Here is a 27,396-nt window from a genome sequence, read left to right on the forward strand (position 1 = left end):
ATCAGCTGGAGAGACTAGAAACATGATACTGATTGTTTAAAAAAAAAACGTTTTATAACCACTGTGGTGCTTTTTAAAATCATGTACTGGTGAGTAACAACGAGGCAAAATAGTCACAGCAATCATTCTCTGAATTTCGAAACTTCTGATATAAGGGTCACCATTGAAAATAGGGCACTGAAAAAGTTGTTTAGCAAAATTTAGTGGTTATATATTTTCTTCTCTATAAAAAAGCCAAATGTGAAAAAAGTAATTTCAACTTTAATTTATTATGTGGTGAATTCTAGGAATAGAAGACATGACACTTGAATTTAAAAAATTAATATTCTGCCTCCTTGCTATATACCCTTCTCTTCAGAAATAAATGAATTTCTTGAATCTTAACCTGTTTTTTCCATATAGTTAGATGACTTTCAGAAAATCAAGGGCAAAATCAAGTTCTCTCTCTGTGTGTTTACAGAGCAAAAAATCTCTTTTGTGTTACATACTGTAATTTCAATAAACTTATCAGAATATAATATTTAGGTTAACTTTTATCTTTTGAATGTCTAGTTAAATGTTTCGTTAAGTAATTTAAAATGTCTTTTTTTTCTAACCATGAAATAGGCTTATTTCTAAGGTGACAATTTGATGTCCTGATGTCCTTCTGGTACCAAAATACTACATCTCAGTTAGTTCACCAAAAACCTATTTGGTACAGAAACTTTTTTTATTAGCAAAGCAGAATTATGTCCCTTGTCAATGAGATATAGTTATAATTTGAATAAATGTTGAATTTGTATGGTTTTTAATGGTAACAGAAGGACAAAAAAAACATGGTAACGGAAGAACATTTATCAATAAGCTGATACAGGGTAAAATTTTAGAATGTTAGTGGAAATCAAACTACTGTTTAAAGTTAGTAGTCACATTTAAAACATATATAAGTAATATTTGTACAAAAATTATGTGTGCTTTCAGTTAAAAAATAAACGTTTCTTTAATCTTTTTTTAAAAATGTTACGTAATTTTATTTCTTCTGTTTTTTGTGATAAAAAACATGAAAACTACACTTAAAAATTCCTAAGCATGTGAAAATCAGTTTTGTATGACATGGTTGTGATTTGAAGAGCAAATTTAAGCATAAACAGTTGCTTATAAACTTGCTATTTATATTAGAAAAATACAATATTGAAACTGCTTTCAGATTTGTTACCGCAAGTCACAGGAAAGGATTGTTGAGAGCATTGGTTTAACCATTAAACTTATTGCAAAAATATCAGTCAATTTAAAGATCAACTTTCAAAAAGATCGAGTAATATCCATTCTTATCCTCGCACTCAAAATATGCACTATTTGAACCCTGTTACAAATTATGTTACTGAATATAGTGAGTGCGTGAGTGCTTCAACAAATCGATGGAGATTTCACTTCAAAGTCAACAGATTGAGTTATAAATAATGTTAAAAATCAAGATACAGCTGAATCAAAAACAGCAAATCATGAGAATATGCCAAAGGATTCATTAATGTTTGGGAAAATTTTATTAGTTGAATGGAAAGGAAAGAAATTAACAAAGAGCAATGTTGGACAGGTACTTCATATAGAAGATGAAGGCATAGAAATACCTCAATTGAGAATGCATAATAATGTCGGAATGATCATTGTGTTCCCTGAGAAAAAAGATAAATGTTCTGTGGATTTTGATAAAATTATTGAGTATTTTAAGAATTCAGAATTGTAACAGGTTGCTCAGGCATTAGATATTGTTTCAGGCTGCTGTATTAGCGGAAAAAATGTTTGTAAGTTGAATTTTACCAAGTTTAATTGTTTTGGACTTCTTGTCTTTCCCAGGAGTGATTGTGACTCCATGAAAAAATACCTGAACTTTTTTTCCCCAAGAAGAAAAAGTGTTTTGATGGGTGTATATATATATATATATATATATATATATATATATATATATATATATATATATATATATATATATATATATATATTACATCAGGGTGGCGACAGATCAGGGAGATATCAGGGAATTTTGAAAAAATAACAAAAAATCAGGGAAAATTGATTTTATGAAGAATTTTTTTTTTTTTTTGCTTTACAAAATTAAGTACTCTAATTCCCTATGCATTTTCCACCAATTATCTGTTCAAAAAAAGAGTAAAATTAATGAGGTGCGATTATACACTGCCGCATATTTGTGCATCTTTTTTCCTCAACGTCAAAGTATTGAATCTTACTTATTAACCACAGGATGAACTTCCTAAGATTGCTTCTGTGTCTGTTAAGTTATTTATTTTACCTAGCTTGAAATTTCTTTTTATGCTTTCAATGCTACGTAAAATAAACAACCATACAGGCAAAGAGGAAGCCTTCATTAATGCCTTAGCTCCTTTGCCTTTATTCCATTGTCTTGAAGTAATTAGCATACTGTAATCACGATTTCAAGAAGAAATCTTTGGTTTTTGAATTAATACTATACAAGCTTAAAAGTTATTACTTCTTCGCGTTTTTAATTTAATTGCTAAAATTGAACTTTCAGTAAGAAAACTTTTGTTTTTTTGCCGTTATACTACTTGTTGTCACCGCATATTATAAAGGTTTTCTTTTCTTCAGACTAAAGTGATTCTTTTATTTTATAAGCAGGTTGTATTGTTCTTTAATATATTTTGAATTTAACTAATTGCTTTTTTTTTCTTTTTCTTTTCTTGCATTTCAAAGTTGTTTGTTACAAAAGCAATCTAAGATTTTTTTTCTGTTACATACTGAAATCATTTGAAATAGAGTTAACTTGTGTACTTAAATAAATATCTTTATTTTTTTATTATTAAAATGCTGTATTCATTCATTAAAACCTATGTTATTGATTAGAGAAAAGCTCCCTATGAATGGATGTCAAATGGTTTCATTTGTTTTGAATAAATATGTCAATTAGTTATCTAAGAATAACGACATTACTTCTATTCTTTCACTATTGCTTGTTATTCTTGCAACAATTATTATACAGTTTGAAAATTTAGTTCAAAATAATTTCAATTACTTTTTAGTTCTATCATAAATACACATATGTTTTTAAGAGTGATTTTAATAGTTTCTTAAAATTCTTATGCTAAGTGGTTTCTGGAAGTAAAGTTTTTTTTTAAATTTTCTATAATCTTTCCATGTAAAAAAATTTAATATACTGTTTTGTACGGGCTTTTTCCCCCCAAAAAAAATTGACGATATGTTTTTTTTTTAAACCATTTTATTAAAAAAAGCAGCATCTTTTTAAAATACATCTTTAGTTCAACAACTTTACACAACTTAAAACGTTTAAAATACTGCATTTCATACAAACATACAATGGATTTCAAGTAGAGCAAAGCAAGAAAACCATTATCATTGGTAACGTAAATCAGGGAAATTTGGTGAACTTAATCAGGGAAAAGTCAGGGAACTTTTTTTCAGTTTGTGTCGCCACCCTGTACATGTATGTACACATTATATTATGTATACAAATAATTTATATACGTAATTATTTGTTGGGGCTATGACTCGAAGTTTTGATTGGACTTAATACGTCCTTGTGCACATGGTGGGAAATAAATTCTTTTAATTTTTCTCATTTCTTAAAAATTTTCAAAGAATGTTTTATTTTCCTCCTTTGTATCTGAATCTTTAACCATTAATTACATTCATTTACTAATACACTAAAGCCTAATACACCAGCATTTTTTAATGATTCCCGGTTTCTTTTATGAGTATTTGTAGAAGAATGTTGCATTGCAATAATGCCTTCACACCATCATTAGCATATGTAAAGGGCTTGTTGCAAGAAACACAAAACCAAAATCCAGCCCTATCAATTTTTTTACACTATATTTCCATCTTGTCATTGTAGGAATCCACTCTGTTTAGCCATTCCCAATTAAACTTGTTCTTCTTTCCTGCATCGATGGAGCCAATATCTTCAGATTTATCCAGATATCTCATTTTTTAAATGAGAACATGTAAAGTTCAAATGAATAAATGGAAAAATAATGGGTCATTCCATAGTGACTAATGTAACATTCGCAGCTGATTTTCAAACTCTTTTTACTTACACCGGGAGTAAAAATAAATGTGTTTTGGTTTAATATGCAGATTTAAAATGTACAAGGTCACTATTTTTCATTTCTACCAAGAATTTGAAGAAAATAAGCGCTGACAGGAGTTCTTTCACCAAAAAAGGCATCGTGACTAACGTAACATTTTTGCAACGCTGAGAAACAATGCTTATGTTACGAGGCAAATCTTTCTGAAACTTACGCAGGCATTTAAAACTGGCCGATATATTTGTAAGAGGTAAACAATCTATTTTTTAAAATGTACTACAGATTTGTTACAGATGAATCTTTTTTGGCCCTTAATGGTACTTTTACGAAAAACTGTGTGTGACTAACGTAACGTGACTAACGTAACCATCGAATAACAAGCAATGAATGCATATAAAAACACTTTTTATAATTAATATCTTGCTCTGATATTACTTTTACACTTCTTAGGAACCTTCTTTGTGTTGCATTATGGTTCTTTCTTTGCTTTTTGATCTATATTAGTGTAAGAAATTGAATGGAAGGATTCAGTTTAATTAACTCAATTTGAATGTGCGAAGAAAAAATAAACAAATAAAAAAAACTGCTTTACAAACTGAATGACATCATTCTTGTGGGTTATTAAATCCTAAATATCTCTCTTTTAAAAAATTAACTTTATGCAAGTTGATAGTTTCACCGAATTCTAGTATTCTACTGATATACTAGTTATCGTTATAAGAAACTCCGTAGTACTTTTCAATGGCATATTATTTTTTAAGGTTTACTGATTCATCGAATGAATAGTGTTGCGCATGCTTTTAAATTAAAATGTAATATTGAAAAAAAATATTCAAACATTTTTGGAGAATGCATTTTAATTCCAGATTTCACTGCAAATGTTTGAATTTCTAAATGATCATTCTTGCATTTTCTGAAATATATGGCAGCAGCGCTTATTGTCACTGTATCATGATGTAACATCTTCAGTTGTTTTCCAACGAGCAGCCATTACTTCATTTTAATAATTGGTGGAGATGTATTTTCTAAAAAATAGACGTTCTCCTTTGTTAAGACTGTATTTCTATTATCTTAATTCTTAAGCTCGGATTCTTGTGTTGAATGCACATTCAGCAGAGTACTCATTTTGCTTTACTCACCTTTTTTTCTTTTTTAATAATTCTTTAAATTGAAAGTATCTTTATAAAGACTTTAGAAAAGGATTTTTCTAAGTAAACAGAAAGTCTACAATGTAATATTACTGGTATTTTTCACCCTTTATATTTTTAATCAATACAGAATGCCTACATATTCAAAATTGTTCATGAAAATATACATTAAATTAAATAAGTTTTAAATATTAGCAGTCATTTTTAAAATGTTACGTTAGTCACATGCAAACTGTTACGTTAGCCACAGCTCAAATGTTACGTTAGTCACACTAATTATTTTATATCTACTGATACTAAAATAAATATTTTGCACTTTTTAATTAGATATGACACAGATATAAGAAAATAAAAAGTGCTCTTTGGTTCAATCATCTGGTTTAGTTTTTTAAGCAGAAAATAGTACATTTTCGTGACTAACGTAACGTAAATATTTTCAGTGAAATAACCAAATTAATTAAAATACTTATCTTATAATGTATGCAAAAAGAACAGTCAATTTTATTGGGCCAACATCTAATTATTTAGAATAAACATAGTTCTTTTAAAAATTTGCAAAATTTTTTACATTAGACAAGAAAACGTAGACGCATGTTTCTTGCACATACTAAGCCTTTTCTACAACCTGGCACGTTTAGAGTCAGAAGAAATACACCGAATGAAATTTTTGCAATCTGCTACTGGATTTATGTACTAGAAAGTATGCTGAATGAAATGACAGGTCACAATTAACGCTTTGTGGAAAAAAAAAAATCTGAGGATGAGGTTGACATTTCTCTGGAATGACCCTAATCTATCAAGTAAACCTCCTTCCTCTTCTTATTTAGCCTTTATTCCATCCCCCACCCCAGCTGTTCTTCGATAATTACCATAGAGTTTACAAAACATGATCGTAGCTTACGTTTTATACCAAACAAAACGTCTTCAATTTGGACTTTTGGCGTTTCATTAAACATCGCCCTGAATTTTGCAAAAGTGGGTTTTTCTGAAAATATAGAAGTTCCGGTATTTTCGAAGATGAAGATACCGAAATTCAAGATGAAAATACCGGAAATCCGGTAAAATACCGGAACACAATCACCCCTGCTTTCCATTACCCTTAACAAATACATAATTGATATGCTTAAAATAACTATTTTTTAAAACTAGAGCTGAAATTGTAATGATTGAACATTCCTGTACGTGCAGTAATTTTTATAGAATTTTTCCTTTTATAGTTTCGCTGAACTTTTGGGGAGAACATGATAGCGTAAAAATCATGTCTCAAAAATGTCCTTACATTAAAGTTCTTTAAATTTGATTTAAAAAAAAGTTACTAACAAAATATTCCTGGCTTTGGCTTTTTAAGCAACTTACTATGATGTGTATATAAGTCTATGCATCAGTTTTTGATAAATTATGTATTTTTATAGGCTCATAGATAGAAATACATCGATTTTTGTACACTCTCCTTCCGTTACCGCTGGAATTCACCACGTGGAATGTTACAAAGAATATTTGGTTGTGAATTTTGTCAGGTGTACTACCATTATAGGCTACCATTTGCCACAGGCATCAGGCTTGTCATTTAGGGGGTCAGGATGGGCAATTGACCCAGATGGCTATGAGAAACTAATATATTTGTATAGATGTGGGTATGGTTTCTGTTACTTTTTGATCTAATGTACATTATCTATATACCTTTTGCCCCCCACCCACATACGCACTGAAAAAATTTGAATGGATAGGCCTGCCTGCCATACATATTGCAACCTGAAGGAAATGAAAAAAATTAAGCTATTCATGTTTTTTATTTTTTGGAATACATGCTTTAAATTTTGGTATAAATTATGCTTTTGTTCATTTAACATAAATTTACTATTTGCAGGTTTCAGGTTGAATATTTCTCCAGAGCATCTTAAGCCTCTAAGATGAGTGTAAGAAGGTGGAGCAGAAAAAAAAAACCAACTTTTTATTTTCAGTCTGTGTAGTTTGCAAATTTGCAACACTTGCCAGGAATCATTCAGTGTGATCATGATAAAAAGCATGCATGAACAATTTCTTATGATTCGTCCCCGATCCAAAAGTAATCGAAATTAAGCTCATTAGGTTGCCATTATCTTTTAAGTTTTTATGACATTAAAAACTAGATTTTTTTAAAATAAGTTGCTAAATTTATTTGACTACGGAATTCTGAAAGTTATTTGGTATCTTTTGTACATGTGCCTGCTAAGAAATTGCTTTAAATTTTCATACTTCATCAAATTTTATTATAGGGATTTTCTTGCGTGCTGCCAAGTTTTCTAAAAGTTTGGTCCAGTTAGATGGAAAACTCTGGGTTATATTGGTATTTTTTAATGAAATGTTTATATATTTGAATTTAAGCGATACTTCCATGAAAATATAAAAAATAATTTTACTTAGTAAACAAACTAATTGCAGAAATTTGTAGCTTATTCCCAGCTATTTACGATAAAAGATAATCTAAAAATGTTTTTTAATTCTTCAGTTTGTTGCTTGTCCCCTAAATGGGTGACTTAATTTCATTGAAAAATGCCGGCTGAAGCATAACTTTTATGTGACAACAGTTAGGTTACAGAACAATTGGTCTCTTACTTCTCAAGAAATTCTTAGAAATGTGAATTTTTGAAAGTGCTGCTACTTTTGATCATATAGTGTAGTTATACATATCTATATACTTTCTCCCCCCCTCCTCCTTGAAAAATGCCTCCCCCCAGTACTAACTGGAGTCATTAACAGAACTACAACTTCAATTTTAAAGAAGAATGTAAAAAAAAAAGGCCAAGTCTAAGAAAGAACAACATAAAAATAAATTTAATATAGAAGAACCAAAAAAAAAAAAAAAAAAAAATCTGCATGATAATCATTTTTGAGATTACTTCAGAAAAGTGACAATTCTGGATGAAACTTACATTTCATATTCCAAAATCCTAACTTGATAGCAGCTAAATAGTTACTCTAAAATTATTTTTCACTTTAAAATAGGCAATATTTCATCAACCAAGAAATTTGATCCATGAAAATTCTATTTTTGAACAATTCTAACCATAAACTTAAAATTTTCAATGGTATAGCATTAAAAAGTGTAAATATTTTGAAAACAACAAAACATCTGCCAAATTATTGAATTACTTTATTTTTATAGTATTTTTAATACAATTCAAGAAGTTTTGAAGTAAAATTTTAGTAAAAGAATACAAAGATGATGCTGATGCATATACAGGATGTCCCAGAATGCCATGTACAAACTTGGTGGGGAGGTAGAGAATATAATGGAAAGCAAGAGTTATATCAGAACATATGATCGAAATGCAGTGCTGACGAACTACATTCACACAAAGCCAGAAATAAACAGATGTGAAACAGGTTACAAATTTATGTAACCTGTGTAGCTCGTATTGCAGCTCATCAGCACTTTTCCCATCATATGTTCCAATATAATTTTTGCCTTGCCACATTGTTCTCTACCTCTCCTTCAAGTTTGCACACAGCATTCTGGAACACCCTGTATAGTTCATGAATGCTTAACATTTAATGCTGCAGCTTTTTGTACAATCACCGAGATGAACTACTGCTTGATCGGTACTTTCTTTTATAACTTGACCTGGAACGAGGTGGTGATTTCCTTGGAGATTTCCTTGGTGATTTCCTTGGAGATTTCCTTGGTGATCTCCTTGGAGATTTCCTAGGTGATCTCCTTGGAGATTTCCTTGGTGATCTCCTTGGTGATTTCCTTCTGTAGTGAGGGATCGACCTGCAAAATTAAATCATGTGCTACATTTAAGATAAAGTAAAATATATGAAAGACAAAAATGACATTGTATGGGTAAATAAAGCAATGAGTTTTATCATAAACAAAATTAAACATGTAATAAATTACTGAATACAAAAATATTAAACTATTTAGATCAATTATACATTACATGAATCAAAAAATATAAATTACAGTAGTGCAACTTGAGATAATTACTGGTCCTAAGGAATGAACCAATTTAGTACAGACATCATAATAGGTACAAATAACTGCTGCATAGCCAGATGTAAGGCAGAATTGAAAGCAAATACAGAATAGTTTGTTACAACATCCAGGAAAATTAATTGTATTATTATACTTATAAAAGCTTATTTATGAATTATCATTAATAAGACACATTTATAATTTAATCACAAAGGTTAATTTTTTAATACTCATGGTTTGACTTTTTCACAATTTACTTTTTATGACATTCTGTCTTTTTCCCCAAGAAGCCACCTATGGTGGCTGTGTAAATAAATTTGGCAGTAGCATAAATATTATTTTAATCTGCAGAAACATCTTATTTTCTTTTAAGTATATAAATATGTATAGACACATAGCATAAGTGACAACAATGAATATTTATTTGGAATTTGAAATGAATTCTTCGGAAGATTTTATTGTTAGGTTTTCAACAGCTAAATTAATAGTAAAAATAAGTGAGTTTCACTATTTACAAGATACAGTAGAAGACCGTTATAACGCACACCTTGGGACCAGAGCTTTTGCGATATACAGGTTTTTGTGTTATATAGAGGGTGATTATAATTAAAGTTCCATTTTCAAAACGCTGTAAAAATAAAACCACTGGTCAGAATGACGTCAAACTTCAATGGAATATTATCGAAGAAGGGGGGAACTTGATGGCAGAAGATAGTTAAGATTTTTAACAACAGATGGCGCTGTAAGCATCATAATTTAATAGTGGTCGACTACAAATGACAAATAAATCATAAAATATTGCCTAAGGTGTAAACTATACATTAAAACACTGTACTACTTAGCGTGCACGAGGGTACAGGTGTGATACTTAGTTAAGTAAGCCCATCCAACACGGCAAGGTCATATCACATCGGATGGAAAAAATCGGTTTTTAATTGTCCTGAGGCCAAAAACCGCATAAAAAGCATCAGTAAAAATCAAATCGGTCTTTAATTTTCGTGAGACTGGCGTAAAAGATGTTCAGTATGATGTACCCCGTTTTCTGTAACAAGTTGAAATCGAGAAACAGCATGTTCCACGACTGATTGAAGTGTGTCACGGTAGCTGAAGATCAGAAAAAACAAGAAAGTGGGGACTGAAGACAAGAAAGATATCAGAAATACATTAGAATCTCTCAATTTGTCGCTTAAATAAAGGTGTCCCCTCTTAGGAGGTGTTTGAGGTGATGTATTGCGTGAATTAACTCAGTATAATCAGGGCTCATAGCAAATGGAAAAAAATATATAGGAGTTTAAAAAGAAAAATATGGGAGTTTTATAGCAAAATATATAGGAGTTTGTTATAAAAACATACAGCTCGTAAGAAATGAGTTTGTGGAAGAAATCCTAAAAGTTTATACTTGATTACTACTTATTGTTTATTATTACTATTTCTGGTTAATTTGCTTTGAACTGCCTGATTGTCCCTTTCTCGTGCTCAGAAGTATATTTTGAGAGTGATAACATTGGTATCAACAAATGTAGAATTTTCTAATACTTCTCTACTCCACAAATTAAAAAAAAAAAAAAAAACTCTAACTTTCATTTATCTTCAGAGCACTGAAGAAATTTTTCCAAGAAAGATTAAGCTGATACGGAGTCAATAGAAATTTATTGAAACACAAAATCATTGATCGCTTTAAGCGGGTTTGCTCATTAAAAGCGAGTTTTGCTCCCTTAGACTTAACATGGTACCAAAAAATCTTTCTGATTTCCTCACTAAATCCGGGTTCTCGTTAAATAAGGACTTGTTAAAAGCTAGTTTGACTGCAATTGGTGACATGAATTTCTTTGGTGTCATGTAATTTATGATGGAAATACAATGTAAAGTAAGTTACAATTAGTATACACATTTCAAGTTTTCAACATAAAGTTTGTTATGGGACGTCCACTATCCTTCCAAGCTGAGCCGAAGTGAATAAATTACTGTGATAGAAAAGCATGCATGTAAATTTTAGCAAGAATTTTACAATACATACTTGCTTCATTGCGCATGTTACATTTAAAAAAAAGTTAATTTTTAGGCAAAAAGAGAACCTTGAATTCCAAGTAATTCAAGACTTCTCACTCAATCATACATGACTTTTTGTAATTTTTCTCTGTCCTTTAATTGGAGTCAAATACATGGAGGTCCCTATGCAAAGGGACTAGGACAAGAAAAGAATATCCCGAAAATAGATGTGTCCCTTAAAGAGGTATTACTGCATAGTTTTATTTTTTTTTTTTTTTTATTTAAATGAAACATGGGAGTAATGCAAGCACTGAAAACTTCAAAAAAGGAGGAACATTTTACAAAGCAAACACAAAACGTCAAAAAGCCAGAAAATCCCTAAAAGAAGGACTTCGCAATCCAAGACATTAGTTTATGTTCTTAAAATGCATTCTTTGCCATTCATGGTCAATATTGAATATGAAAAAATACCACTGTGAAAATTAATTTTAAAAAAGAGCTCAATTGGTCAAAAACAAAAAAGATGAAATAAATAGCTTTAGCCTTTAAATTTTTTATAGTGCACACATCACATTGATTGACCAATCAAACTGTGGAGATTTCCCAGTTGTACATCTAATGCAAAAGTAACCATCCTTTCTTCCATTTCCAAAAATTATTTTATAAAATGTTACAATTGGGCACAACAGAACCACTAGCGGAACTTATGATGGAAAAAGAGAGAATAGCTTCAACAATTTTAGAAGAAAGAAATGTGACAACTGACAAAAAGTTCTCATTCTTGTTAGCATACAGAGGTGCCCACCTGAGGGGGGGGGGGGGGGTTCATGACACAGACTGCACCATCGAAATTTTTAGGGGGAGTTGTTGTGGTTTATTTTTGGGAGGCGAGGGGGTTTGTGATATCTAGGGTGAGCGCCCTAGCTCTCGGGGGGGGGGGGGGGGATCCTGTTGTATACCAGATGAAGACATGAAATGTAAACTCTTCTGCGCTATAGAGGGCTAAAAATCTTTGACACATAACTTGCTACATTTTTATGTAATTGAAATCAGCAAGTTTCACAGCACATGAAATAATTGAAATGATTATAAGTAGAAAACTTTCAAAACTAATGAATACTTTTATTTTTAACCAATCAAGAGTTGAGTAGCTTAAAATCTAATTGACTATAAAAAATATTACCTTCTACTACGTCCCCTATAATCTCTTGGGCGTCCTAGGGGAGAACGCCGCCATGGAGCTCTCCTGAACCTGTTTGGGGATGGTCTTGGTGCACGAAGCCTCTGTGGAGCAGGATGAAATTGGACAGCAGTTACCGCAACCTCTTGGCCATCTATTTGACCTAATTCAGGGATAGAAGTGACATTTGCCAACAAAAATATAGGAAAATAAAGGAATTTTCTGAAAAAAATATAGGAATTTGATGGAAAATATAGGAATTTTCTGACAACAATATAGGAATGTTTCGAAATAATATAGGAATGTTTTGAAAAAAAAAACATGATATACAGATACTAGCAAGTATGACATTTTTTTTCAAAATGCAATACTACTATTCGATAAAAAACATGTAATAACACTACTACCTGACATAAGTGCAATACATACGCATAAAAAAGTCTAAAAATACACACAAAATTAATTTTACAAAAAAAAAGAGTAAAACTGTAATTTGTACTAAATAGCAGATTAAGGCGTTCTTCTTTAAAAATAAAAAAATTAAGATGAATTTCTTTGTAGGTGAACACAAATCTTTCTTAAAATAACTGTATTACTGTCCATAATCAATCTCTAAACATAAGTTGCTCACTAAAGATTCTTTCTACTTTTACAAGTTCAAAATAATAATTTTTAAAAAATCCATAAATGATTTTTTTTTTTTTTTGAAAACAGCAGCAACACTAACAATACTTAGAATGTGCAATGAATTAAATTTCAACAAAAAGACTCATTCTACTTTGTTTCAAATGTCTATGTTAACAAATCGGTTAATTTGAATTCAAATTAAGAACCTTCACATAATCAATTTAAAACACATTTTCACAAGCGAAACACATGTTACAATGAAGTTACAGCTTTTGCGCAATTAAATTTTTGCATTGCATTTTGTACATGACTATTCCAGGGTTCCCACTCTCATTTAAGAAAAAAATTTAAATATTTATTCATGAATAAAAGTTCTGTTCTAATTATGTTATCACTTGATAATGCAGTAAAAGTAGAACTTAAAGTTTTATAAGTTGTTAAAACATGTGCATTATCTTTCCATGTGCCATGCTGAAATCAAAGTCACATGTCACACAGTAATATCAGGAGTCAATCCAGGTTTTATTTTTTGAGTCCCTATTTTGTGAAAAAGCAAAATATTTTTGTAAATTTTCTTTATTTTTGTGAAAATGTAATTATTGTGAATTTCCTTTTCTTTTCTGGAAAAAATTAAAATGTATGTAAGTTAAAAATTTAAATGTATACAATGTTTTTTTCTCAGAAAAATCTCTGATATGATACTTTTTGAACATTTGTTTCTGAAAATCCGGCCTTTTCAGTCCCAAATTCGATCATATTTGAAATCCACCATTTCTCATGACTTTCAAAGGCACCCAGTAAAATATATATTTGATTTAGAAGTATTTGGTCATTAAAGCAAAATAAACCAGCTGAAATATTAGTGACTAATTCCACCTTAGTTTAAAATAAACCAGACCTACAAAACTCAGTGGCCACCACTGTCACCAAGTTTTAAAGAACGAAAAATGAGGGGGGGGGGGCGGTAAGTTTTTACTACTTTCATAAAAAAATATAAATAGAACCTTGCACTTGTTTACAGAAACATGCTTTTTGGAAAATTTAAGTTAAAATAGGTTTTTGAATTATTTCAAAATAAATAGATGAAAAGTCGGCAAGAAACTACATTTTAGATGAAATAGTTTTTTTTTAAGTTCATAGCAAAGCCTCCAAAACAATGAGAATCAAATGCAATTGTGCAGATAAAATTTCACTTTTCAAGAAACTAATTAATTAAAAGAAAAAAAAAACATGATTTATGACACCACTTTGTTATTTTCAATAGTTTGCTTTGAGATAAGCATCTAATATTCTGTTTATGGAAATTTAGGCATTTAATAGTCTTGTCTACTTCGATCTTGAGAATGACCAAACATGGCAAAAACGCGAAAAATTTAAGATAATAGATTTTTGAATCGGATACATAAAATTTTTTGTAAATAATTGAAAATCCCCCAAAAATTGCAATTTAGATGAAATAGTCATTTTTCAGCACATTAGCGTCCAAAGCAATGAAGATAAAATAATATTCTGAAAATAAAATTTTAAAGATAAAAAATTGGATTTTTCAAGAAAATAAGTTCTCCAAGAAAAGAAAAAGAAATTCTGGTACATTTTGCGGTATTTTCAATAGTTTTCATAGCAATAAACTTCCAATTTCGATTTTGAAAACTTAGGCACTTAAGTCTTGTCTACTTCCATCTAGGGAATGACCAAAAACGGTGACTAAATCAATCTATATTTTAACTAGTAGCATAAAAAGAATTAAAAAAAAAAATCCTCATAAAACAACTATTTAGAGGAAAGATATAGTTTTTTAGCACATTAGGGACCAATGAGGATAAGATGAAATATTAAATATTACGTTTTTCATTTCTCTAGAAAACATTAAAATAATCGAAAAAAAAAAATATTTACAGCACATTTTGCATTATTTTCATTAGTTTGCAGTAAATAAATATCCAATTGTTCTTTGTCCTTATAAACTTAGGCACTTAAGCATCTTGTCTAATTAAATCATGTGAATGACCAAATATAGCGACTATGTTTCACATGCTCGTCCGGTAGCTTTCTGGTTTGAAAAAAAAAGATGGTTCCAGATTGACCCTATAACGTAGCTTCGTATATTTATTATATGATATGAAAGTTTGTGAATGGGGCCGCATTTACAATTCGGAATTTTTGAAGGGGCCACAAAGCAGACCCAATTTTGGTTTGGATTGACCCAAAAGTATGCATTCCTTTAAAATCGGGAACAGCGTTGCGTATTCTTTTTTGAAAACATACTTGTGCGATCTCTTCGGAGGCATTATTATTGCAAAGAACGTTTAGTTGATACGCAAACTGCAGCACCCACATTCCGCACAATTGAAACCAAAACAATCCGCCGTTGCCAAACACAAAGTTCCATTAAAAAATCGCGCTTGTGGAGACTTAGTCAGCGAGTCCTTCCTAGAATGACGTCGTCAAAACGCATGCGTCAAACGCACGTCACAGCGCATGCGCCCATCACGATCGCCCAAGTTAGCGAAATCAAGTTCGAAAGCAGAGTTTTGAGGACTTGCGCAGGAGCTTCATGTGTGCAGAATTGAACTGAGCAGAAGAGCTAAAGTTGAACATTGCTCCGCTCAGGAAGAAGCATGGAAGGAAAGATAAAATGTGTTGGATGGGAAGGTACGATTAAAACTAACTCTTACCCAAACAACGTAATAAATACATTTAGCAGAGTGTGAAATTCGAGTTCGTGAATCAGTATAATTGAAGACAAATAGCTCAGTAAACATCAATTAATTTATTAAGAGATAAAAACAAAGTATATGGCTTTAACAAAAAGCAAATAAGAATAAGTATACTATTATTGCAAATACCCCGTTGACCTAGACTAATAAGTAATTATCAATTGACCCGACTATCGTTCATGAGGAATGAAGTCTTCAATGGATAAACCTCATACTACTTCAATTAAACATAAAAGTCTAACAGCCTAAGCTTGCTGAACAAACAGCAAGTTGGCTTGCCTGACATGAGCCAACGCGTCTAGGCTGTGCAAGAAGTGAGAGCGAGATCAACTGATAACAGCTTCGCTTATATTCCGAATCTCATTAGCATATCTTCACTTCAATGCTACCAGATCGTGATCTTCAGTGGCCAAGTCCAAAGCGTGTGCACGTCACATGTTCTAGAAGGATCGACGTCAAAGCAGTCACGTCATGGGCAACGCCCACTACACGTGCCGTTCTCTATTCCAAGACTAGTTACGTCACGGATTCTAGCGTTTGTTAAGGAACAATGATATGCAACATGCAAATATCTAAAGGTTATCTAACATGAAAAATAATGATAATAAACCTTCGTTTAGATTGACATACTATGTCTATCAAAATGGCGTCTGCGCGGGGCTCGCGGAAAAGGCAGTAGCTAAAAGTCAAGGGAAAAGGAAAAAAAAAAGAAGCGGAAACTGAAAATATAGGAATATAGGAATGCTGCAATGCCTGCTAATTTCAGCAAACAAAACAGTAAGCATCAATAAATTTTATTTCTTGAAATATATGGGAGAAAAAGGATTGTTTTATATATAATTTAATTCAGAAAAAGTGCATGTTTCATTTTAATGCTAGTATTTAATTTGAATATAGTTCAATAGATTGTACCAGCAAATTGCAGAACTGTGTATCCTGCAGCCATGATGCAAAGTATGTTGTATATATTCAGATTTTGACTTTAAAAGTAAATTTTTGGTATCAGTCATTAACTTCATTAACTGACCGAACAAGTCCCACATACAGTAAAGACTAGTTATGGGCATGGCTCAGGGTTTTTTTTTTTTTTTTGATTGATGACAAACTGTGCTGTTTCAGTTCTAGTTCATAGAAAAAACTAATTCTTATGCTGTTGGAACTTATAGAAATGCAATAAAACTGTGAAATTTTTATTAATTTTTGACTATGAATACATATATAAAATTAAATAAACAGAATTTCAAATATTAAACAAATTATATATAATTAATGATGATAAAAAAGGAAAATTGCAAACAGCTATTAAATAGGAAAAGATAAAGTATGAATCCAGAGCTCATCAGCCGTGGAGGATTCATTAATTATGGTCAAAAGACCAAAAATTTAACTATGAACTAAAAGAGAATGTTTAAGCTCCAGTACATGCAATATAGAGTAACATTGTGCAAAAGCACCACTTGCTAAACTAAAAACAATAAACTAGAGCTCAAACTAGTGTGGTCTTTTCAATATTTTTCACTTTTATTATATATATATATATATATATATATATACACACACACACACACACACACACACACACACACACACATAGATACATATATACATATAAATATATATACTGGTTTGACCAGTTATGGTTACACTTGCTTATTATGGGCATACTAAAAATTAGTAATGGTCATGCTGGGTGAATTCAATTATTTTCAATAAATACCCCAAAAAAGTATTTAACCATATTAAAACACCTATTTTTCTAATCATATAATCAAATTTCAACTTATCAATTCAAGCAACATTAAAATTAAAAAAAATGGATAACTGACGAATCGATTTTGAAAAGTTCGGCTGAACAGCAACAAAAATTAATGACTAAATAAAACAAATAGAACTATTCTACTGCTGCATTTTTTATTTATCGTCTGCCAAATTTAGCTTATGTTTTATCATCAATTCTAAATAATAATTTGCAGTAAGAATGGCCAAAAAAAAAATTATGGTCATGTGTGCCCATAACTGAAATATTTTAATTTTACTTGACTAGTTATGAGCACATCAGCTTCAAAGGATCTTAAGTATCTTAATTAATGGCAAAAATTTATACTAACAATATAGAGCTGAAGAGTTGATTTGTTTGTTTGAACACACTAATCTCAGGAATTACTGGTTCGAATTGAAAAATTATTTTTGTGTTGAATAGTCCATTTATAGAGGAAAGCTACAGGCTATTTTTTTTAATCAGATTGACCAAAATATTTGTAATTGCAAATTATATGTTTTAATTGTTTAGTTCTATGAATTCCTACCAGATGGCAGGTACATTTAGTTCTACGAATTCTTAATAGAAGGCGGGGTAAGTTAATTCATGGAGAGGGCGCTGGCCGACAGTGTCAATACAGTCGACTCCCACTACAATGCGATTCGACTTATGCGAAATGGCTATAACGCGAATTTTTCACGAGTTACGAATTTTAGAGCTAACTTGAACTTTTCGTCCCTAACACAAATGTTTTAGAAGGAAGTATCGGCATTGTTATTGGCCACTAAATATTGATTTCGTGAATGTTATTACATCCCTTTAAGCATCACTGACAGGGAAAGTTTCCACATTAAACTAGTGTATCCATTGCATCGTTGGTGCACCAAATAACTACTCAGCATCTTTCACTTATTTATTTTTTTAATTCTAAATATTAAAGTTGATGAAATATAATGGTACCTTAATGGCACCTTCATCTTAACTTTGTGAAAATGAGAAAAAAAATAAAGTTTTTGATTTAAAAAAAAGGCTTAACATTCTCGAAATGCTTGAACAACTACAAAACGTCGACGGTAGCGTGACAATAAATATGAGTGATGCTTCCATGCGTACAGTTAAAAGTCAAAACAAAAAGATATCCCTAAAAGTTCAGAATTTAGTTTCAATATTTAAGCTTGAAAAACAGTCTAGCAAAGTAAATATTATGAAATTGGAAGCTGCTCTTGTATTGTGGATTAACCCGTTCGGGACGAACGACACACGTTTGTGTCAGCGGCGGCTGCTCGTCCCGTCCGAATCTCGCGTATTTGCGTTCAGGCGTATGATACTCAAGAATCCGAGCGACGCAAGTGTGCGGCTCGATTTCGGAATGAAATGTTTACTATCAGATGGCGTTACTTATCCATATTCCGACCAGATCATTGGTCTAGAACATTAGTATTTCTTTCTCTGATGTCAGAATAAAGACCGTCAAGTGTCTGTGATTTATTGGATTTCGTGAAAAAAAATATAAACATGTGCTAGCAAATGAAAAGGGAAACGCATACTCATTTTGAAATGGATGTTTCTAGTTTTGATTACATTTATAATGGGATTTCATGAGAGATATTCTAAAAAGGGGTTTTACTTTTAGATTCATTTGTGTATCCATGGTGAACACGTCATCTTTACGAGGAGGAAATATCTAAATTTATGACTGAACCATCTATGGATCTTTCGGACCACATTGAAACAACTATAAATTATTTTTATTTTAGTTCTTCATACAGTAGATATTTTCTAAAATTATACGCTGAAAAAGAAGGCAAAGAATTTAGACGGAGATGTGTCGTTTGCTCGAAGCAGAATAAAAGACTTAACACTACCTATGAGTGTAAAATGCTCAATGCACATTGCTCAGTGCTTTGAAATTTTTCATGCGGCTTTAAAATATGAATTGTTACAATATTCTTCAAGTATTTCACAAAAATTAAGCGCAAATATTTTTCCTGTTATGTGCAAAACATATTGTCTAATTTTAATAATCTTAGTTACAGTAAAAAACAATATATTTTGTATTTTTTTATAGTTCATTAAATTTTTTTGTTATGATTGAAATTATGACATACGCATTTTATCATATATTAAAAAATGGTTTCGTTACTAAGCAAAGTGCACATTTTATTCATTGTTATGTAATGCGTACTTTCCGAAACTGCGAATTAGGCTTAGCGGGAGAAATTGCCCCAGCCTGTACGCACAGTCCGCGTGTAACAGCTGCCGTCCAGAGGGAACGCTGGCTTCGGCGAGCTGCCGTCCCGAACGGGTTAAAGAGATCAGGAAGAGGGGCTGTTCCTACAAATTGAAATAGAAAAGGCGAAGCAACCATATTTAAAAATATGTATTAGATAAGAATAACTATCTGATCATAGAACATAAATCATTATCTTCATTTTTTAACTCATAAAAATGTTACTGTACCTACTGCACACTGTACAGTACTAATATACTGCAGCATTTTATTATTGCTACATACTGTGTGTACCGTGTTGTTTTATTTTATGTCTTCCCTCCCATTGATCATTCATTTTTTGCATCTTAGTATTTCATTTTGAATGAAAGTTTTTATTTTTTAAATACAGTAAAAGTTCAGTTCTTTATGTAAGAAACTGTAGTGCTTTAAAGCAGTTTGAGAGTGTTTATAAGTGTCTAAAAGAATTTGGTATGTATCTAAAAAAATTTGTATATGTATTTTTTCACAACGCGAAATTTCAACTTATATGAGGAGTCTTGGAACGCATCTCTCGCATAAGTCGGGACTCGACTGTAGCTACGAGGAACCATGCTGTGTGGTTGAAATATGTGGTCGGCTACACTGCTGTGGTCAGCAAACTGATTTTTTAATGCGATTTTTTTTTTCAATATTCACGTTCATAATTTGATTTTGTAAGATTTTTCTATTGGGTTTTGCTTTCCTTATTTCTTTAACTTGTTCTTATAATTGCAGATAGTTACTTATCTAAATAAATAATTTGATTTGTGGTATTATTCAATTGTGATTGTTCTTTATTACGTTTTTATTATGATATTGTTTATTTGGTGGAATATTTTTAATTGCAGAAAAAAAATTGCTTCACTCACTAAAAGGCAGGGTTACAGTAGCATGATTGCTTGGTGCGTTAAGCAATGAATTATATAACTGAAGGACTATTTTGAGTTTTAAAGCTACTTCAATCTTTTTATGTGTTTTTGGTCGTGCGGGTACTGCTAGTATATCTATATAATAAAATAAAGCTAAGGAATGAGTATGCACCAATAAAACAAGCTATTGTTATAGCTTTTACTCCCATCTACTCAATCAAGGAGTTATACAGGGAAATATATAAGGGTGTGTTTGTAATTAAGTTCCTTTTATTTTATATGTGAAATGAATTTTTGAGAAAAAAAATTTCTTGATTGAAATGAATTGAATTAAAAACTGTGATCTGATAAGAAACAGCAATGTCAGGTCTTTAAAAAAAGAAATCGTTCAAAAACTTAAATTGCATTTTCTTCGTTTAGAACATTTTTTTCCAAAAATAGATAGAATTTATGGTTTGAAAAAAATATGGTGGGGATGCTATTTCTAAAATATCCTATTTTGAAAATCTACTGATGGTGTTCCTGGAATATTGATTACTAACTTGATATTGACAATACAGCTTACAAATTTTACTAACAATCTAACCTTACAAATACACAATTTGGCAAGTTTTTACAACTGCCCAAAAATGCATAACATGTAAAAGCATAGACATAAACACTAATCTTTCATTTGTAATTTAATGTGTTTTCCTATGCTATATCATAAACATGTACTGGTGAAGATTAACAGAGAGTTCATTTGTTAAGGACAAAATGCTTCTTGTATGTGATTTTTGAGACAAGCCAACTAAAAGAATAATTTTGCAATCTCTTAAGATTCAAGCATTCATAAATAATATTGAAATATATTTTCTTTTTCAATCATATTCCATTAATATCACTAGCTGCAGCACTGCCCTGTAGGTGAGACAGATTGATACTAATCCCATTTTATTTAAATCAAAATTGCTTTGTAACAGTCATCTTATTTATTTATTTATTTTTTGGATTAGTATCACAATACTCTACAGTAATGCCTTGACAAAGCCAAAAATTAAAAATTCAATCAGTATTTTAACAATAAATAATTAAATTAACTTTCCTGCATTAATCTGCTCTATCTTCTCCCCACATAGTAAAATATTGCATCTGTTATTAAATTAAAACTTGAACAAGAATTAACCGAAGCAAAAGAAAAAAAAGATACTTTACCTCCATTCATGTACATCATCGCCTTTTCAGCATCCGCAGTGTTTTCATATTCAATATAAGCAAATCCACGAGATAAATAAGGCCTATCACGATCCACTAGCAGTTCAACACTTTTCAAAGCTCCATACGTGCTAAATATCTCACGCAAGTGTTCCCTTGTAACATTTCTGGTCAGATGATGGACTTGGATTTTTGTTAAGCGAGGTGATGGACTACGAGTTCGAGGTCTTCTCTTTGGAGTAGGTGACCTAAATAAAACGTTCCAAAATTATGCTCTCATTTTTTCAGCTAAAATGATAACTAACATATCCTGAGCAAAAAAAAAAAAACAAATAAACAGGCTGATTTTATTGTTGATAACTCATCAAAAATGGAACTACAAAATTTTTTGTTATGAAATGAATTTCTAAGAAAAAAGAAATAATTTTAACAGATTCACATTGGTAAACAAGGTATAAAACTTAAAATAGATTAAACCTTGGTCATTAAAGCTCTCTTAAATTCAAACAATATAAAAATTCTCAAACTATAATAGAAATGAATCAAGTGATTTCAAAATCCATTATGTCAAAAATTCTATTGTAACACAAGAACATTTATATTCTCTAAACTATATTACGTAAGGTCAATGTGGTGAAAATTCTAGTACTATAAAGTGAAAAGGTCATTTTAATTAAAATGAAAAAAAAGGGGAGACTTTTTCATCTCAATTTATCAAGGAAGGGGAGGGGGTGACGATAAGTATCAGTCAATCTTTAGAGGCGATGGGCTAAAAAAGGTTCGGAACCACTGATTTAGAATGTAATGAAAGCATTTCAGATCAAACTCGCAGATTCAGACTTGGGTAAGGGTTTCATTCTGTAATGCCCTCCTTGACCATGTGCAAGCTTATTTATGTCTGGGTTGAAAGCAAAAAAAAAAAAAATATTTTATTGGCACTATGCATAAGGGGTATTATCAAAGCAACTCAAGGTTTTCTTCACCTGTTTTAACAAATGAATTCATTTATTCCCTCTCACATCGGAAGTCATCTTATCAGAGATAGATTGTAAACAACTAGTGCAATCCTGCAGCAAGACTAAAAGTAAAAAACTCACTTTATACTAATATAGTGCTAGGGCACAAGTTGCTGCAAATAACTCTAAACATGTAGTTATGGACAAATGAGGCCTACTTCGAAGTGCAGTATTACACTGGTGTAGTGAGCTTACATTCTTCAAAACATGGTGTAAGCTAATACTTTTATTTGGAAAAAGAGTAAAATATAATACATAATTTCATCCATTAAAAATCTGTGAAATAATATGAAGCTATGTATGTTCTAATTACTCCTAGATAGTTTCTCAATTTTTTACCTATGGATTTCTAGTTGCTTGTTTAAGTTCTATAAAATGTATTTAAATATTTAAAGTTTATTGAAAGTTATTCCCCTGAGTCGAAATACTGTTGGTGCATATTTATGTTTTTTATCACAGAAAATTAAATTTTCTACAGACAGACGAACCAATTTCATTCCCCATTTCATTCGTGACAATAATACATTACAGAACTTTTCTGTATTTTAAGTGTATTTAACTTAACTTATTTAAGTGTTAATTCTTATTAATGAAATATGTTGTAAGCATTTCTTAATAATCTGGGAGAATCAATATGAATAAGTACAAAAATCAGACTAAGTTGAGCTCATATACAGATAATAAAACAAATGATCTTTGATGTTGCAATAAAATGGTATATGCAGGGGCGTAGCGTTGGTTTCTGCTGCCTGGGGCAAAAATCAAATTTACCGTCCCTCTTACATTCTCTTGCTACTCCTTGTATATGCCTCACCCCCACACAAGAATTGCACTAACCCTAGAAAACTTTGAACTTCTTGCACATTTTTTGGCTTAGGGGCACTAGCAATTGAACAAATTTTTTTGTCTGTTTTATACAAACCCTTGGAATCAATTTTATGACCCAAAAATTTTATCTCTCTTTCAAAGAATTTACTATTACTCAAATTAAACTTTAATCCCTGCTCTTTGCATTTTTGGAAAAAAAATTTTAGTGCTTCAAAATGTGCATCGTCAGTCGATCCTGTTATGCGAGCATCATCCATAAACACTTTTACCCCTCCTATTCCCTGGAAAAGACTGTCTATATAGCGCTGCCAAATAGCTGGAGCCACGTTTAGCATATACATGAGTCTTTTGCATTCAAACAACTTTTGTGGTGTTAATTGTCAGACGTTTTTGACTATCTTCATGCACCTTTAATTACAAGTAAACCTGCTTAAAATCTAATTTTGAAAAGTCTTTACCTCCATTTAAACATGAAAATATCTCCTCTAACCTTGGTAGAGGATGTTGTTGTACTATTAAGCTTGGGTTTACTGTTACAGAGTTGTCTGCACATAGACGTATTGACCCATCTGATTTGACAACTGGTACTACTGGTGTTGCCCATTCAGATGTCCCTACCTTTTCAATGATTCCTTCCCTTTCTAATCTGTCAATTTCTTGTTCGACACGATCTTTCAAAGCGAACGGAACATGTCTTGACCAAAAAAATTTCAGTGTAACATCTGACTTAAGTTCCAATTTGAACTCATAACTATTTATCTCCTCTAGTTTATCATCCAACAGTACTTTATAGTCATCTAACAATTTAGGAAGACTAACATTTGTTCAGGGCTCCCAACACATTTTAGCTTCAGAAAAGGGTAAAAAAGGACCATTTTCAATCAAAAAGGGGACTAAAGAGAACCAGTTAGGATCAAAAACAGGACCTTGGGAGGACCACTCATAGTTAAACCCAGGGAAGCACCAAAAGGCAAATTAGTTGCCAGCTGGGTTAAATTCGTGAAGATAATTCATTAATTAACTATAATAATGATACAATTCCTTTATCACCTGTGAAACTGATTTTTTTATCCATTGATTAATATTATTTACACAAATATTTGGATGAGGGGGGGGCACTTAGTTCAGCACTTAAGACAGTCTCTTTAGAACTAAATAGGCATAATGATACATTTTGACTTGAACCAGGGATGCTGGTAGTCTCACTGAAGGATAGATGAAGCAGCGCTTCATCTTGATTTAGTTTAAAATTATTTTTACGTTTTTCTGTCATGTAATGCTTCTTAATAGCGTCATCATACACCAAACAAAAAAAACATTAAAAACGTATTGTTTTCCCTAGTCTCTAATTTTGTTCCCATTTTCATCAGTTTCATCTAACTATTTGCTGAGAAATTTGCACTTCCCCATGACTCACACTGAAACCTAAAAAATATTGTTTTGATTTTCAACAAAGCTTCAACTGAGTTTATAATAAAATTATTTTATACTTGGATTTTAAACTTAATCTCTTATCACAGGGTTAATACTCTTTAGGGAGAAAAAAATTTAAGCACTTTTCAAGAATAAAAAAAATGTTTTTCAAGGTACTATCCTAAATTCGTACTATTAATATTGCATGCAAATTTCATTTAATGCTAACATATAAATAAAAGGAAGTAATATAAAAAGTAGAGGAAAACAAACTGCTTTTTTTACAAGAGATACTTTGATAGAAGATCTGCTGTATTGAAAGTTTTCCTATAAATGTCAGAAATGCTTAATGACAAAGAGAAGCAGATCATCAGAGGCTTAGTTTTGCAACTTCCATATTCAAAGTATATTTTCAAGAATCATAATGCTTAGATTTAAAAAAAAATCCCATGATTGCAAGGCCATGAGTGCTTTGAACTTTTATGGGAGGGGGACTAATTCCCCTCTTTAGCAGGCATCATGACAATGAAATGATGTACATAAATTCAACTTTATAAAATTTTATAATTCAAAATTTGTTTCAAATACAAACGGTTAAAATGTTATGCACTCAATTGTTTACATTTAACACCCCCCCCCCTATAAAAAAAGACAGTAATAACCGAAAATAGGCTAATAGTAATTAAAATTAAGTTTGCAAAACTAGAATTATTTATTTTTTAGTTATTTAAATAAAAATTAAAATGAGTTAATCTAATGTAGCATGTCAAAACAACTTCAAATTGCCAAAAATATAAAAATATTTATTAGATGCAAAACAATTGAAAGCTAATTTTCACGAACCAAGTTCAAATTTTGGCATATTTCCCATAAAATAAATTTATTTATTTTCTACTTAATTAAACATAAAACATGCTAATCTAAGGTAGCATTTGGGAAAATAACATTCGATTGGGTAAATAATTTTAATATTTTCATAATGCAAAAAGATTGAAATTTCAAACATAAAACTCATTTTCCGCAAAGTCTGAGTAAGTTCAATGTTGCCATAGTTTCCAAACTAATTCCCTCGTTAATTATTGAAATTAAACGAAAAATAAGCTAATCTAAAGTAGTATATGTCAAAATAGCTTCCTACTGTCAAAAACATCAAATTATTTACAAGATGCAAAAGGATTGAAATTTCAAACGCGAGAAGCAGTTTTCCGCGAAGTTCGCGTAAGTTCAATGTTGTCATGGTTCCAAACTAATTCCTTCGTTAATTATTGAAATTAAACGAAAAATAAGCTAATCTATGGTAGCACATGTCAAAATAACTTCCGATTGTAAAAAACATCAAAATATTTACAAGATGCAAAAGGATTTAAACCTCAAACACGAAAGCAATTTTTTGCGATACTGCATATCAACCATATGTTCAGAAAATTGCACTGATGAAATATTTTTAAAAGAATTACAAGCAAACTAAAGTATGCTTTAGATTGCTTGTAATGATTTTGAGAGAATTCAAGAATAAAGAAGCTTTTCATACTTTTCCAAGACTTTCAAGCACTTGGAAAATGAACTCCTTTTTTTTTTTTTCGGGAACTTTTCAAGGTTTTTCAAGGGCGTAAAATTTATGAACATATGCGCCTGTAAAAAAATGGCGCATGCGCCATGAGATTACTTCCGATTTCATTTGCAAAAGGTTACAGTCAACGCCTGACAACTCTAAGTCCCAATGGACCGGCTAAAACGTTCCGAGTTAAGGGAAGTTTCCACCCCCCCCCCACACAACAGTCTCAAGAGATAGGGATCTGATGAAAACTTTGAGATAAAGGAATATTTGAGTTATTGAGATCTGAGATCCGAAAGTTTATTGGTTATTAATTATAAACGTGAGGCTGAAATTCCGAGCAATATCGGTAGCACCCTACTCCGCGATTCGATATCATAACTCCTCAGGCACGAATCCACGGGAGGGGAACTGGGGGAACATTCCCCCTCCAAAATCTCAAGTGTACCTAAAAATTTTCAAAAGGGAGTACAGGAAAATAATTCCGTTTTCCAAAACTTTAACTTTAAGAAAGGTGCCAGGAAATTGAGGATAATTGCAAAAGAGGGTTCAAAGAAAGGAACTGGGAACGTCCTTCTCCGAAACAAAATCCCAAGTGATCCTAAAACTGTTTAGAAAACTAAGTACAGGAAAAATTTTCTGTTTTTAGAACTTGACAAAAGGCTCCAGGAAAAGCGATGTGACAATAGCAGGCCAAGGACTGCTGATGGCCTTTGAAAAAAGTGAGAAAGGTGACAAATTTGAAAACAAAGGTGACTAAAAGGTGACAAAAAAGTAACTAAAAGGCGACCAAAAGCAATTTGTTAAGAACTCAAAAAACAGAAAAGGACTATC

The 27,396-nt window shown here is 31.3% G+C and overlaps 1 protein-coding gene across 1 annotated transcript in view; it reads right to left on the reverse strand.

The window, feature by feature from the left end:
- Nucleotides 1–8,325: 8,325 nt before the first annotated feature.
- LOC129231085 (RNA-binding protein with serine-rich domain 1-B-like) overlaps nucleotides 8,326–27,396 on the reverse strand; it is a 41,399-nt gene continuing 22,328 nt past the window's right edge. Inside the window, exons 5-7 of the mRNA XM_054865332.1 lie at nucleotides 21,751–21,998; nucleotides 12,337–12,496; nucleotides 8,326–8,960 (exon numbers count right to left, since the gene is read on the reverse strand). Coding sequence (XP_054721307.1) covers nucleotides 8,762–8,960; nucleotides 12,337–12,496; nucleotides 21,751–21,998 — 607 coding nt within the window. The 3' untranslated portion in view covers nucleotides 8,326–8,761. The remainder of the gene's footprint in view (nucleotides 8,961–12,336; nucleotides 12,497–21,750; nucleotides 21,999–27,396) is intronic.

The sequence above is a fragment of the Uloborus diversus genome, chromosome 10 (genome assembly GCF_026930045.1).
Source record: "Uloborus diversus isolate 005 chromosome 10, Udiv.v.3.1, whole genome shotgun sequence".
Classification (NCBI taxonomy): Eukaryota; Metazoa; Arthropoda; class Arachnida; order Araneae; family Uloboridae; genus Uloborus; species Uloborus diversus.